General features: G+C 33.8%; 1 protein-coding gene across 1 annotated transcript in view; it reads left to right on the top strand.

Moving 5' to 3' along the window:
• The window catches only part of ARHGAP15 (Rho GTPase activating protein 15), a 584,899-nt gene that overhangs the window by 111,603 nt on the left and 456,437 nt on the right, over positions 1 to 16,859 (top strand). The window contains exon 6 of the mRNA XM_016136367.2: positions 5,574 to 5,663. Within this exon, the coding sequence (XP_015991853.1) occupies positions 5,574 to 5,663 (90 nt within the window). The remainder of the gene's footprint in view (positions 1 to 5,573; positions 5,664 to 16,859) is intronic.

Raw genomic sequence — 16,859 nt, 5'->3', positions numbered from 1 at the left:
AAAGGCTCTAACAAGGGGACATTTAGTTGGGACCTGATGAATAAGGAGGTATCCCAGGTAAACAGGTCATGTAAAGGCCCGAATGGAATATCAAGTTTAACAGAGGACAGAAATAATATCAAAATGATGGTACTAGAGTCTAGTAAGAAAGGCATATATTTTCTCAAAATGTTACATGTTTTAACATAAGTATGACCACAGTGTAAATTCAAGTTTCAAGGATTACATAATGGTTAGGAACAGACTCTGGAGTGATGCTGCTCACATTTCAATCCTGGCTCCTCCTTTTCTACCTCTATTACCTTGGGAAAGTTTACCTAGCCATTCTGGCATGCTATCTTACCTGTAATATGGTGATAATAATAGTACTTACTGCATACAGTTTTAAAATAAGTAAATAAATTGGTAGTTGTAAAACAGAGAAGTGCTTGGCTCGTAAAAATGCTTCCTATACAACAATAATTTCAGCTTTTCCCCCTGATTGCATTATATGGGAAAGATATTATCTTTCGTTATATACTCTTAATGGCTATTTTTGTTGGTCCTGTGTTTCCATAATTTAATTAACTGCAGAAGAAGCAGGTTGTTTTAAATTTTTCTATGTCATAAATTACTCAACAATGATCATTATCATGCTTTGAGATTTTGGACAATAGTGATCACCTGGGTGGCAGAGTATGGATGAACCAGTAAAAATATTTCACTGGCTAAAGCATCTGTGAGAGTCATGCTCATATCGATTGGGTTCCCATGAGATTACTACCAAATAACAAAGGAAAGATATGCTATCAGTTGCTGTTCTGTCAGCCTAATTTATTCTGAAGGAAAGTTATGCTTGGATTGCACAGTGTTTCCAAAAAAAAAAAGAAAAAAAAAAACAATTTTATTGAGTTGCCAAAAAAAAAAAATCAAAAATTTACTATAAAAAAACATTTCTGGCTTCTTCTGAAAAATAGTCTATTTCTGTTAAACTGATAGAATTGGTCGTAGTGGCTATGAAGCAACACATGAACAGATTTCCTTTAGCATTTTTGTCATTCTTTCATAATTTCATGTTTTCCTGTTAAGTTCATGCTGTTAAAACATTTGTATAAAATATTATAAGCCTTATATTCTAAAATTTTAAAGTATTCTATGAAAAATGGTTTGAACTCTCACTGATCAAGATGGTGGAGTAGGAAAACGCTGTGCTTGCCTCCTTACATGATCACATCAAAATTACAACTAAACTACAGACTAACCACCATTGAGAATCACCTGAAGTCTAGCTAAGCAGAAGTCCTACAACTAAGGACATTCAGAAGAAGCCTCCTTGAGACTGATAGGAGGGGCGGAGATGCGAGATGGGCTAGTCCCATTGCCACTTGTGGCAGTTAAAAACCAAAGGGGCTGTCTCGGCTGCAAAGGTTCCCCCCAGAGGAGTGAGAGGTCCCAGCTGCACACTGGGCTCCCCGGCCTGGAATACTAGTGCAAGGAAGGTTGGTCTCCAACTTCTGTCTGGGAAAACCAGCAGAGATTGTGACTGAGTGAGGCAGAGGGCAGCGGGAGTCCCAGGAGTTCCTCTTAAAGCGCCTGCACATAAACTTAACTCACTTACTCTGAGCTCCAGTGCTGGCGCAACAGCTTGAAAAGTGCCAAGGACATACAGAGAGAGACTGAATTGCCTGGCTTTGAAGTGAGACCTGGAGAAGCAGCTTTCTCCCAGACAGAAGTGGTGGTAGAATCCAGTTTCTCTGTTGAGGCCTTCTTCTTCCTAGTATGCAAACAGGTGGGTGCCTATCTGAGTCTCTTGCAATCTTGTTAACACTGGTTGCCCTGCCCTGATGATTTTTTGAGACTCCACCCCTCCCAATTTGTGGGCCCACCCAAGCCATTTCCAGTGGCTTTTCCACACAAATGGCCTATCTTGACTTATGCTGAGGACTTTCCTAACATCTCTCAAAGGTTCACAAACCCCAAACAAACAGCATCGGGCCTTGGAGTGTCCCATCCTTCTTACTGAGCAGCCCTAAGCCTGGCACTAATGGCAGCTGGCCTTGGTTCTCAGCTTGGCTTCTTGAGGCATCTCCAAGCCAAGTGCAGATGGTTGCCATTATGGATTGTTTAGTGGCTCATATAAGGTGGCTCTGGGCAAGACATAGGCTGCAGTTCAACTTGGCCTATTGCTTAGCCCATCCCAGGAGATTTTGGGGCAGACATGCTCAGTGGCCAGCTTCAGATTGAACAAAACCACTTGGCCACCTCCAAGGATGACACACCCAAGTGTCAAACTGGTCAGTCACCAGAGCTCCACTAAAGTGAATCTTGCTCTGTAGGTTCAGTCCCTGCTCAACTCCTCTACTGTAGTCATGACCAGTCATTACAACCAATCAGCTTGAGGGTCAATCCCTCCCACTGATGTGCAAACAGCAGCCAAGGCTCGACTATAATAGGAGGCCACATACAACCCACACAAGGGACATACCTGGAGTACCTGACTCAGATGAACAGGGAAGCTACACCACTGGGCCCTACAGGAAGGAACATGTCCCAAATAAAAGAATAGAACAAATTTCCAGAAAAAGAACAAAATGGAGAAAAGCAATCTGTCAGGTGCAGAGTTCAAAATACTGGTTATACAGATGCTCGATAATCTCAGTGAGAACTTCAACGAAGACATAAGAAACATAAAACTGGAGATAGAAAACAATAAAAAAGAACCAGTCAGAAGTGAAGAATATAATAACTGAAATAATGAATACATTAGAGGGAATCGAAAATAGATCAGATGAAACAGAGGACTGAATTAGCAAAATAGAAGATAGAAAACACTCAAGCAGAACAGCAAATAGAAGAAGAACCCCCACCGTCACCAAAAGGGATAGTTTATGGGACTTCTGGAACAACATCAAGCATATTAACATTTGCTTCATAGACGTACCAGAAAAAGAAGAGAGAACAAGAAATAAAAAAAAATATTTGAGGAAATAATGATGGAAAACTTCTCTAATCTGGTGAAAGAAATAGACATACAATCCTAGGAAGTGCAAAAGGTCCCAAACAAGATGAACCCAAGGAGGCCCACATCAAGATACATCATAATTAAAATGCCAGAGGTTAAAGACAGAGAGAAAAATCTTAAAAACATCAAGAAAAGTGCATAGTTACCTTCAAGGGACCTCCCATAAGACTGTCAGCTGATTTCTCAACAGAAACTTTGCAAGCCAGAGGGATTGGCATGAAATAGTCAAAGTGATGAAAAGCAAGGACCTATATATATCTAAGATTACCCAGTAAAGCTAACATTTAGAATCAAAGGACAGATAAAGAGCTTCCCAGATAAGAAAAACTGGAAAAGTTCAACACTATCAAACCATTATTACAAGATACTGTAAAAGGATTTCTTTAAGAAGAAGGGAAAAAAAGGTTAAAAATGTGACCAATAAAATTACAGTAACTACCTATCTATCAATAATCACTTTAAAAGTAAATGGATTATTTGATCTAATCAAAAGGCATAGGATGGCCGAATGGATATGAAAGCAAGAACTTTACATATACTGCCTCTAAGAGACTCACTTCAGATCAAAAGACACACGCAGACTGAAAGTAAAGGGATGGAAAAAGACACTTTATGAAAATTAAAACAAACAATCAAAAAAGCTGGGGTAGCAATATTTCTATCAGACAAAATAGATTTTAAGACAAAGGCTGTATCAAGAGACAAAGAACCCAGTAACTCACTTCTGGCTATTTATCCGAAGAAACCCAAAACACTACTTCAAAGGGACATGTGCATCCATATATTCATTGCATCATTATTACAATCGCTGAGATATAAAATCAACCTGGGCATTCATTAATGGATGGATGGATAAAGAAGGGGTGGTACATATATGCAATGGAATATTACTCAGCCATAAAAAAGAATGGAATCTTGCCATCTGCAGCAACATGGATGGACCTAGAGGATATTGTGCTGAGTGGAGAAAGTCAGACAAAGGACAAATGCCATATGATTTCACTTATTGTAGTATATAAATAACAAAATAAACAAAAACAACAAACTCAGATACAGAGAACATTTTAATGGTTGCCAGTTGCAAGGGGTTGGGGGGTAGGTGAAAAAAGGAAAGTGATTAAGAAGCACAAATTTGTAGTTACAAAATAGTCGTGGGGATGTAAAATATAGCATAAGGAATATAGCCGATAATATTTTAATGACTATGTATGGTGTCAAGTGGGTACTAGATTTATCAGGGTGATCACTTTGTAAGTTATATATATGTCTAATCGGTATCTATACACTTGAAACTAATATAATATTGTATGTCAACTGTAATTGAAAAATAAGACATATTAAAAAAAGAAAAATTGAGAAAAGTACTGAATTTATCTATAAATAAACCTAGAGTAGCTCAAAACATATGAAAATATTTTAAGTCTGAAATATGGCATCACTTTCTTTAAAAAAAAGTAATTTCTGGAAAAAAGTAAAGAAAAACTGGAAAACTTTTGTTTAATATTTGTAGTTATGCAAATTTAAAATTACATAAGTATGATTCATTTGAACCTAATAAAAATATGAAGAGTCAGGTATAGATGATATTTGTATTAATTGATTATTATGAATTAAAGAAATAGAAACAGCTTTTACTTAACACCCACATTGTACTGTGTAAAAAGGAGCATATGCTATAATCTAGTTGGTCTAAATTAAATTTATTAAATACAAATAAACATATACTTATTGCATAGTCTTAAAAGTCTGTAAAATGAACTTCTAAAAAACACAGTTGGCACTTAAAAATATTAATTAAATTCGTTTCTTCCCTTTTTTCAGCTTTACTGAGATATACTTGACAACACTAAGTTTAAGGTGTATAATGTGATAATTTCATATATGTATGTATTGTAAAATGATTACCACATCAAAGTCAGTTAACACACCTGTTATCTCACATAATTACCTCTGTGTGTGTGTGTCTGTGTGTCTGTGTATGTGTGATGGGAACATTTATAATCTACTCTCTTAGCAACTTTCAAGTATACAGTACAATGTCAACTATTTTCACCATGCTATACGTTTGACCCCCAGAACTCACCTATTTTATAACTGAAAGTTTGTACTCTCATTAACATCTTCCCATTTCTCCAGCCCCTGATAGCCACTCTATTAGTTCAACTTTTTTAGATTCCACATATAAGTAGATGATACAGTATTTGTCTTTCGCTATCTGACTTATTTCACTTAGCCTAACAAGATCAAGGTTTATCCATGTCACGTATGGCAAGAATTCCCTCTGTTTTTTTTTAATGACTGAATAATTTTTCCACTGTGTGTGTGCATATATATCACGTTAGTTTTATCCATTCATCCACTGACAAACACTTAGGTTGTTTCCATGTCTTGGTTATTGTAAATAATGCTACAAAGAACACATGAAGTTTCAGATATCTATTTGAAACTGAAAAAAAAGGGGGCCTTCAAATTATAAATGTGTATAGCTGCTAATTCAATAAATTTTCATTTTTTTCTGACATGCAGCACCAATGTTGTATGCTTTTTATACTTATTTCATTTTTGTTTACAGAAAACTGGGTATAAACCAGAAAGTGTGGATTTGTGTGGAGCACATATTGAATGGACGAAGGAAAAATCAAGCAGAAAGAATGTATTTCAGGTAAGACTGTTCGATTATTTCTATTCCTTCTAAATCTGAGGTCTTTTGGATAAAAATATGACTACCTTCTTGTGATGTTTTCATGTGCATTTTCAGATGTAACTAATTGTGGGAAAGTCATGGCAAAAACTGACCTCTCTTCTTTGTTGAATTTTGAGTGGTTTTGTTGTTTTTCCCTCATGACTGGTTGGTATCTAAACACAAAATATATGTTGTGCGTTGATTAATTTTACACCGGAAGTCATTGAATTTGCGACGTATTTGCTAGTTGTTTGGGGTTCAAACCTGGAATGTTTGACTTAAAAAGATTTAATGTAGAATTTTCAGACATACACAAAGTAAGATTAACTAATTATGATAAACAGCTTGCATTCATTGCCATTTCTGCCTCCCAGTAATAAATTACATTAACCAGTGTGATTTAGGGGAACGTAGAGAGGTGAACAGCTATAAAAATTAGATCTTTTCATATTACATAATTTAATTTTTCTGGAAAAAATAACTGTGATTAATAATTTCAATCATGTTTCATTGAATGGAAAGAACTAGATGAAATCCTTGAAAAAAAGAAATAGGAAAACTTAATATTTCACAGATGATGTTACTAAAATCCCTTTGGCAATTAATAACTTTAGATTATGGAGGTTGATGTTTTTCTATATTCATGTGAGATTTAATTCACTTTTATATTTCCAAAGTAACCAATAACTTCATAGGTATATTTTATAATTTATATCATTTAGTATCCAAGGAACTAGATTATTATAATTAATATATTAACCCATTTAAGACCATTTTGGTCCTTGAAGACAAGTCAGTTCTATTCTTAAATGCATCACTGAAATTAATATATTGTATCTTCTAGAAGTATAAGTTGGTGAGAAAGTCTAGCTGAACATGCCCTAGGGAGAACAAAAAGTGGTTTCTAGTTTGTTCTGCATCTTCCAGAAGCTACTTAAGGTTTATCCAAATAATTTGGACCCATGTTAATTAAAAAAAAACATTTCAACATATTCTGGAGTAAATTATTTTGGAGGGTTCTAGTATTATTCCATTTAGATATTCATTTTTTGACATATTAATGTTTTTTTTTTTACTAAAAAAAAGAAAGAAAACTAAACATACTTGCCTAGAAACCAAAAGACTAAAGCCAAAAGTGATTAGAATGTGAATTACAGAATGAAGATGGAAAAATAAATTTTTTCTAAAGTGAGGAATTGTAGATCAGTGATATATCCTGTCTTCCAATTTCTTACTCTTTTTGTTAGTTTGCTGTAATAGTAGTCTCTATAACAACCTACCTAATCAGTATGAGACTTTCTGAACTGGGTTAGGTGAACTAAGTGGTTTAGGTTTATTACGTATTGTGAGTTTAGCATCTTAGACAATGGAAACATTTAGAGTTGGTCCAAGGCAGCCTTTTTCAGTTCTTTTTGTTAACCTTATGAAGAGTTAAATTAGATTACAAATGAAGATGATAGTCGAGTATGTGTGATATATATATAGGGCCTCAAATATTAAAAATATTTACGTATAATTTTACATAGCTATAAACATAATAAGCATAGATATATCTTTGAACTGCCTATACTGATGATACATATCAGCCTAACATTTTCTGAATATGGCTAAGCACTGCTTGTTATATTTTTTTTTACTTGATTTTTATATTTCTGAATATGGGTGCTTCCAAATATATTAAAAACTATTTTCACTTTCAGTAGCTTTGTAGAGGCGACAGTCTTGCCAGTTAATTTTGTTTGTAAGGTACCTGAGTAGTTCACAGGACCTCAGCGTTCTTATATCCAGTTTATATAATTTTTAGTATTGTGCTTTTTAGTTTGGAGAAACAACAGGTCATTATCAGAATGTTGTGAATAAAGCTAGAGAAAGATTCAGATTTAATTTCCTGCTTTATTCTTTTTGGGGTGAATCACGTGATCGTCACATCATGCTGAAATCTTTTTATCACCTAAACGCATGAGCTTAGGTGAAATTTACTAATATGTATCCACAGATACAAACTATGAGAGTGAGTCTTTTGAGAGGAACAATATAAATAGCTTTTACAGTTATGTTAACGAGAAAGCATTGGGAAGGATTTGCCAGAGAGCTAAACCTCGACAACTTGCATCAATATTTGATTAGATACATTAGCTGGTCTAACTCTCAAATGATCAAAATAAACATGATTATATCTCAAAAACTTGGTAGTAAGACATTGTTCTGTGTTTGAACATGTGTGTGCAAGGGTTTCATTACCTACAGAATAATGAAGTGTTTCTTCCTGACTGAAAAAGACCATCATAGCTTTAGCTGATAAGCTACAGCAGAAATAGCTTTAGAATTCCAAGTTTGAATTAGGCTTGGTGTTCAATCTCAGTCTATGAATTATAGATTACAGATATCAAATGGCTATTGAGATTTTTGGATCAAGAAAAATCAAAGGAGAGCAAAATTAGAAATAATTTAGAATTTGAAATCTGTTTTTTAAAAGTTGATGGATTAGCAATTATATGCTACATAATTGCAGTGTCTGTAGAGAAGTCAAATTTAAAATGAATAGGAAAACAAACAAAATATGTGCTTGAGACTCAGAAGCACACATTTGCGACAAAAAGAAAAGGAAGGATTTCTTTTGGTTTGTACTTTTATATATGCTCTTTGGACATATGAGTTGTTCATTTTCTTTTTGTATTAAAAGCCAAATTTCCTTCATAGTTAAAGTTTTATTTAACTCTTGATGTAGATTTAATCTTATTTGATTGGTACTTGGTAACATACCAGTGAAACGTTAATTAAGCATTAAGGCTTGGAATTCAGCTCTCAGTATCTCACAATGATGGTCACTGGCTGAGTTCAAGAACATCTGCTTGTAAGTAATAAAAGGTCAGTCTTTGGCCTAATTCGTACTTCTAATAATAAATAATATATATTTTAAAAATCATTGGCAACTTTTATAATAAGTTAAATATAGACAAAACAACTTTTATAATAAGTTAAATATGTTTTTAAAAAGTATAAACGTATAAAAATATGCATATATAATGTATATGTGTCTGTGTATATACCCACGCCTAAAGTTGACCTTAGAAAATAGGGTGATCGTTGCCACACATACACACAAACACAGAAAGACACTTTGTATTTATCAAAGGTCATACAAATTCGAAGTTAAATTAATAAATGTTCACTGCTGAGAACTTTTGTTTAATTCTGCATTTAGCATAATTGTCGAGGACTGTCTCAAGTTCAATGTAGCTTGAGAAAGCATTTAGCAAGCAAGTGATTTGTAATGAACTGTGGTACGAGTTTTCTTAGTTAACTTAAGAGCAACACTAGGTCTTCATCAGGGAAAGAGTGCATAAAAAGATTTATGTTCAAATCACATGTTTTAAACATTTCTGCTAAGTGCTAGTTTGCTCTTCGGTGTTTAGCCTGAAATTTAAAGCACTAAGGATTAAAAGGATTACAACATAATCTTAAATAATCCTAAATGTCATTTACAGAGAGATAGTTGTAATAACTAAATAAAACCATGTTAAAGGTTGGCAGTATTGTCAGGCAGCCTCTGTAACACAAGCACTGCTTCTGTCCCTTCTTCCTTTTCCTAGAAGATAACATTAGTCATTTACAAAGCTTTGCAATAGGGCGTTCAACTGAGAAAATAGCTGCAAAGTAATTTAAAACAATCAGTAATTTTTTAACTTTTAATATCTTCTGCTTCAAAGTTGAAGGAAAATTTTTACTAATGTTTTCTTCCTTCCTTTGAACACAAGGATCTCTGAGCAAAATATTTTTGAAAGTCGGGGGAAACAGAGTTCATGACACACTATGGAATAGATAGATGATATATCTCTAAAATATTCCTGTTCTCCAAGGAGTTGCCCCCTTATTAAATATATGATGGTCCCAAGCACTGCAATTATTTCCATGCCATTTAATTTAGCCCTTAAATATTCTTTAGTGCTGTCATGTAAATTAGTTTTTGTCTCCCCAAAGAAAATACAAAGACAGAGACTATATTCCGTATTGCTTTATATGTATTAAATCAGAGGACCAGATACCTTTTAACTAATTCAGTGGTTACTGCTAAGGCTAGAGTTGCATTTGTTTTAGTTAAAAAAAAAAAATTACTGTCATAAAGCATTTTAGGAATTTGTTTCCATAATATAGGCTCTGTACTCCAAGATGATTTCCAGAGTATCAATCAGCTCTAATCCCTTTGGTAAATAGGGGGTAAAGAATAAGAAAAATATGGTTTCCTTGGTCCTTTTCATTACAACATATAAGATAGTAAGTAGATGATTACTCATTTAAAATAATTAAATAATTTTTATTCTGAAGGTTTGTCTATTTTCAGAACTGGACCGTGACTAGGCCTCAATTTTTTCTGAGTTTTTTTTTTTAAATAACATTTTTTATAAAAATTTACCCATGAACATACAGTGGATTCATATATTGATTATGTGCTTCAAGTAAGACGATTCTACTATGAATGAATTATGGCTGATTAGCACAATATCTATTGCCTGCTTGAAAGGCAGAAAAATTAAATGACTCAAGAAGATGAAAGTCTATTCTCCTCCACCAGCACCAACTGATAACTTCAACAAAAATTATAATCAAATTTACTGGATTTGAGGTTCTTTTTTAATATATAAAAATATCTCATGGGAACAGGTTCTGTCCCTAAAAGTAAGGAAAATCTCAGAATAGATTTATCATTACTTGCATTACTTTTCTGACTTTGGATGGAGTCTTCTGGCTATAATGTATATTAAACATATTCATGTAATATTTTCCATGGATATGCTCTACATATAAACATAATTTTATTGCTCTTCCTGATCTGAATATGTCTTAGCTTAAAATGTTTAAGTACTGCTTACATTTATTAATGTGAAGATAATTTAATAACATCTTGGAAAATGTCATTTTAAGCCAAAAGGAAAACTACTGGTATTTTGCTTTTATCCATTTTCTTCTGTTAAAAGTGGTGGTTTAAATAAATTTAAGCTTTTACCAATTTTCTCTTTCATTTTTCAATCCTTATAGTTAGACTAAATGCAAAAGGATGATTCTTCACATTCATATATGCATTAGATTTCAAGTAAAGCTGGTTTCACTTCAGAGAATTACTCACAGTATCTTAAAAGGCATAGCATTAAAAATAAACCAGAGTAAGAGCAGCATTAATATCTAATACAGTTGTCTTTTGCTTTATAGCTCGTCCCCAATCATTTTATCTACCGATTACTCATCCATCATTTAGAAGGTGCAGTAGAGAGAGCACAAGAGTCTGGGGACATGTGCTCCAGTTTTGGCTGTGCCACTTGGATCTTTATGTAGAACTCAGAGCAAAATATCCCCTTCAATTTAGCTTGTCACACCAAGGAAATAATAGATAACAGTCCTTACCTTACCTACTCTCCACCTGTGCTTATGTTAAAATAAAGCAATCTCGTATTTAAAAGCAACTCCAAAGGATTGATTTTAATATAGCTACAACCAGGTATTATTATTCATCTACTAAACCACATCATCTCAACAACGCTTTGAGGGAAATTTCGGGGTGTATTTGGAAGCGTCTGGATAGGAGAGGTAGACATCTGTGAAATACAGTCCAGGATTTCTGCTCCACTTCCATTCGGTATACTGCCCTGTGAACTTAACCACTGGACTAAGAGCTAATACACCATTGGAAAATCTTTTTATTCACTGTTTAACTAAGAATATGTGTCCTTGAACCTTACTGAGATTATTTTTAATATTCTATTCTTATAAATAGTGTAGTTAATATAGAATCTAATCAATGTAAGTTAATTAATTGATGTCTAATCCCAGTTAATACTTTAAGAAAAGCATTTTGCCCTGAAAACCTTTAACAAGCTGTTGATAGCAACATGCTAAGGGAACTTAGAGTCAAGTACAGCAACTATGCCTGAAAAATGAAAGTGAGACAATGGCAACTCTTTTTATTCTCCTACTGAGATATCAGGATAATACTTTTTTTATTGAAGAGAAAGAAATATGATTATTTTTATGATTTTGGCTTCATTTTTTTGCCAGTGGGATAGCACAGAAGAATTTTGATGAATGAAGTAATATAATTTTATAATTGGGGCTTTGATTTAGGAATATTAATGTCAGGGATGCTTAAGATTTACTACAAAGGAGAGAGCCTAGGGGTAGGAAATAAAATTGATTGTAAGAATGTAAGGTGAGACCTAAAGAGCATGTTAGCCTGACCGATGAAAGAAGAAGCAAAAAACAAGTTGATAGATAGAAAATACACTCCTTAAGTGAAACATGTCTACTTTAGACCACGTTACTTGGGAACACCACTGTTTTGTTGCAGGTTTAATTTTTAAAAGAACAATAAAGCTCTCTTAAAAAAAAATCCTTATAATCGCAAGTATAGAATTAAGACACTGATAAATTGAGTATATTATTAGAGAAAACAATAGCCAGTGTATGTTGCCTGATGATTCCGTGAACCTTAGTGGTCTATGAGCATATGTATTCATTTGTACAGTTTTTTTTTATTACACTAACTACTAAAGAGTATAGCACTATTTTTTTGTATTCATTTCTTTTTGAACTGTCATCAAAGCGGAATGTCATTCAAAGCTGGATGACAGCAAAGATTGTGACAATAGCCATATTAAAAAAAAAAAAAAAGAGTCCCAAATTAGCCAAGGAAATCAAGATTTTTAAATTCCAAAATAAAATAAATCAAAATTAAAAATGTAAAGAAAAAAAAAAGAAAATGTCAACATGGTTTCCTATACTTCCAACATGTCAGTAGAAGGATGTATACATATGACCTAATGAGTTTAGGTCACTGATTAGCTCGATTGACACTGCTTTCTGAAATAACTAGCTCCATTTGCTCAAAGATAAGAGTCATGCATTGCGAATAAATTCTGGATTTTAGTTTGACACAGGTTAAATGCAACATGCTGTTCTTCATTTATCGACATCATGATGCAATTCCCCTTGTCTCATGGAACATACTCTGTTTATTGATGTTTTAGTAAGCAACTGTGATGGTCTCTGTGCCACACATGAGCTAACCGTGCAGTTCCCCATGTCCACAGAATCAGAGGGAGGCTAACTGAGATACATGGAATCAAACCTGGGACTTCAGGCCACATGCTCTACCTGAGCAAAAGCAAATACCGCCAAGGGCGTTTCATGGGATCCAAGCAGAATCATCAAGTGTTATGGTTTTGCCATTTGTAATTTTCATCTTGTAAAGTACAGAAGATAGTATCTTGGTACTAGCAAGATGACATTCAAACCAGCAGATCTCTTTTTCATATCTATTTCAAAATTCTAATTTTATGTTTTTGAAAGAGAACAGCCATGTTTATCATGCTGAGTATGATTTTTTAAAATAGCAAACAAGCCTCTTCCAGAAAAAGGAACAATTTAATCCCTAAAGCTGGTACATAATAGATGGGGCCAGTAAATGGTATCACATTTTATAGCTTGTCCATAAGGATGACACAGGGTGAAATAAAATTGAGAGCTTTTGGATAGGATAGGATCACTGGCAGATAAATAGCCATTGCCATTCAGTTGTAAACATAAGGCAATGAGGCTGAATCTGAAGGCAAGAGAAAAAAAAAAAAAATATATATATATATATATATATATATATATATATATATATATATTCACAGTGTTTATATGCCACAAGCCACTGAGCAGGAGAAAAATCTGGGTAGTGGTGAGCAAAACTCTCAAACCTCAGAGTAATGTTTAAAGCAGTATAAGAAAATAACAAAGCAAACATCCATAAACAAGGGCTTGAAATGAACAGAAGAAAAAAAAAAAAAAACAAAGTATAAGATGGATTGAAAATGCCAACACTTACACAGAACTGTAGAGGCCACTTGTGGAATCCATGCATAAAATCCTTCAATATCTGAATTAAACATGCTACTCAAAATTTAGTAAAAAATAAACATTTAAAAGGAAGGCTTTAAACACTTTAGAACAGTAAAGGATTCTCAGTATTTGAAGAGGAGAGGAGGCTGCTCTTTTTTATTTTAACAAAACAGGATGTTGAGAAATAACCTAAGTGAAATAATGAAATGAAATGCTTGAGGTAGGAGAGAAATTAGGAAGGAAGTTGTTAGAATTGTTTTCAGATAACAGATCAAAATGAGATGACTTGACCATGGAAGGAACATTCACTTTGAGGGTTTAGGTGAATTTCGTTGTAGTAGAAAGTTATCAGTTTCTTGGCCTTAGTCCTGCCGGTTGCCTAACGTTTCATTTCCAACACTAGAAGAATTTAATAATCTGACTTCCTTGGTGAACATGTGCAAAAGCAAAAACTTTACAGTGGCAAAATTAACAAATTGCTACTAATGGCTCCAAAAGGGAAAGAAACACTGATATTAAAGATTCCTTTTACAAATAATTCAGACCTCGATAGTGTTCTTTTCAAACTTGAATCTAAGCAATGCTTCATTTTTCAAAACTCTCACACTTGTGATCAAGTAGAAGACACGCATCAGATATACGAGATCTGTGATAGATTTGAAATCAGTTCGTGGAAACAGGTTATGAATACACTCTTTTGATGTGTAGGATGCACCAATGAGGGTGGCAGGAAATTATATGAAACCCTTGTCTTTTGACAGCTTCACTGGAACATTTACAACCACAGATGTTATTTGTCCATCAGGAAGGAAAATATTTGTTTTAAGCCACAGGCATTTTCTACCACAATATCAAAATGAAATTCAACAGCAATTTAATGTTTAATGTGCAAGAAAATAAATATTTGGGGGGGGGGGAGGGGCGAACAGTACTAGAAAGCAAATAAATCCTACAAAATATAACTAGTGACATGAAAAAAATGGCTGCTTTTATTATGAACAAATCTGTCCTTTTACTAAAGTAGGATTGTTCTATTATTAACATAGGAAATCTTAGATGGACTGAACATAATGCTGCATTATTCATAAAAGCATTGCTGCCATCTGGTGGCTCATTGGTGTTCCAGCACTGGCTTTACTGACAATTTGGCTGGGTACTCTGGCGAGATATTCAAAGGAGGGTTTTTCTTATGTGGTAAAATATCAACGTGAGATCCCCTGGTCCTAGGTGTCATTCATGTGATGGCAGTCCTTTCTCTCTGTCCTGTTGTAGAAGGGAGGATTCAGGGAGACAATAACAGACTTGTATATCTTTGTCCTAAACAGGCACTTATATTTTCCTTGGCTTATCTAAAGAAGTTACTCTTGGCTGTTATTGTCTGATGAATTTTATCAACACTCATTCTGTTAGCAAATAAATAAATATGTGACCAAATAGTAGGAGCATTTATTGAATCTAAAAACACAGTGTAATGTTTAAGTAAGAATATATGTGTGATGCTATGTTCCCTCATTTGTACCCAAACATGAACTTTTTAAAGTTATCATTCACTGAGTTTGAATTTGGAAATAACATAATTTACAGTGTCAAAGGAGAAAAATGTATAGAGTTTTATAAAACTCTAGATTCCTTCCCAGTCTTTCATTTGTGTTGAAGAACTTTGATTAATTATTTATGACTAAGAGACTTATGAAGTCATCTTTCTTCATGGATTTACAAATTAAATAAATATTATTCAACTCATGGTGCACTTTTGCCAAAAATGAAATCATTAAAATGTAATTTAAGAAATTTTGATGGTTCTTAAGCATCATTGTATTAACATATTTTTAATCAGAAGCAATAAGTTAAGCTTTATAATTTTAGTATATGCTTTAAGTTTCTAATAACTGTAGAACATGTCATTGTGTAGAAAGAAAATCCTAATCTATAAAGTGGATATTTATATAGATCTCAAGTCTTTGAAGATTATTAGGAGATGCAAGTTAAAATTACCCCAAGAGGAAAATTGAAGCTTAATCCTGAATTCTCAGGAATGTTGTTTCATAGTTAATATTCAGCTTCTAGTGTATATTTACCTGTATCATTAAACAACCTTATGATTTAGTAAAAGTCAGAAAACAAAAAGCCATTGCACTAAACTTGGAGAATCATAACATCAAATAGATCTTATTCTTTGCAAGAAAACTTGTAAATGTCTATTTTTAAGGTAAGACTGGAGGTTTTATTTTAAATTCTTGGTTATAATTTTTACTCTGAAATCGTAGTTGATAGTACCCTTGTTACCAGCTATTTTTTGCCAGTTAAAATGTTTCCTTCTTTAAAACATGCAGTTTTGACTTATGGAAGAAGATCACTAATCTTCCCCAGAAAGATTTTTCAATTCCCTACCTCTGCTTCTATTTATGAAGAGGATATGAAAAATAACAATGAAGTCTTATAAATAAAGTAAAATTGATGATGATTATGCCCCTTTTCATCCATCAGTATAAAATTTAAAGTGTATTGTTCTTATAACTGACTTGGACACCACTCAAGGTGGTTTCTAATGGACTCAACATAGTGATAGTAGCTATGGTCAATGTAACCCCAGATTGTAGTCGTAAGTTGCTAATATTTGTTTCAATAAGATCTGTTTTTCGGCAACTTTTATAGCTATTTGACACAAAATTCCCACTTAGGACAATCATTCACATACTGTAATGAACGAAGTCACCTCAAATTCTTTAGTATGTAATTACTACATGATATACTGGGGCATTCGATGTTTTCTCTTTTTTTTATGACAGTGGCAGCTGTATCTCAGTTGAGGAATGATTCTTTCCTTTCATAGGGAGCTAGTTTTGAAATCTGTTTAAGCAAATAGTTTTGCCATATATGTCTCTAGCTTAGGCTGGGTCCCCCCTCAAAGCAAAGTTTGAGACTAGAGATTGTGTTGCAACAAGTTTATTTGGGAAGTGATCCCAGAAAGCAGGAATTCTGAACTAGCAAGAATAAAGCATAGGAAGAAGAAAAGGCACTTACAAGAGTCATTTTTGAGTAGGTCACAGAATGGCTAGGACATTTGTCAGAATTTTCTAACCAAGGACGGACAGTATCAGCTTCTCACCCATTTGGTTTACAGTTACCTTTAGAAGGGGATAATCATCTTGACTTTCAGGCTGCGCATGCGTGGGTGTGCCAACGAGGCTTTTTCAGGTACCCTACTCCATAGATTCAGAGAAAATACACGACAGAAAGTGAACCATAGGCAGTGCATGCATGAGGTAAGATACAGTCCGTACGAAGGGATTTGAA

The sequence above is a fragment of the Rousettus aegyptiacus genome, unplaced genomic scaffold (assembly GCF_014176215.1).
Source record: "Rousettus aegyptiacus isolate mRouAeg1 unplaced genomic scaffold, mRouAeg1.p scaffold_m13_p_2, whole genome shotgun sequence".
In the NCBI taxonomy this organism is placed as follows: domain Eukaryota; kingdom Metazoa; phylum Chordata; class Mammalia; order Chiroptera; family Pteropodidae; genus Rousettus; species Rousettus aegyptiacus.
This window is presented reverse-complemented; position numbering and strand designations above follow the sequence as displayed.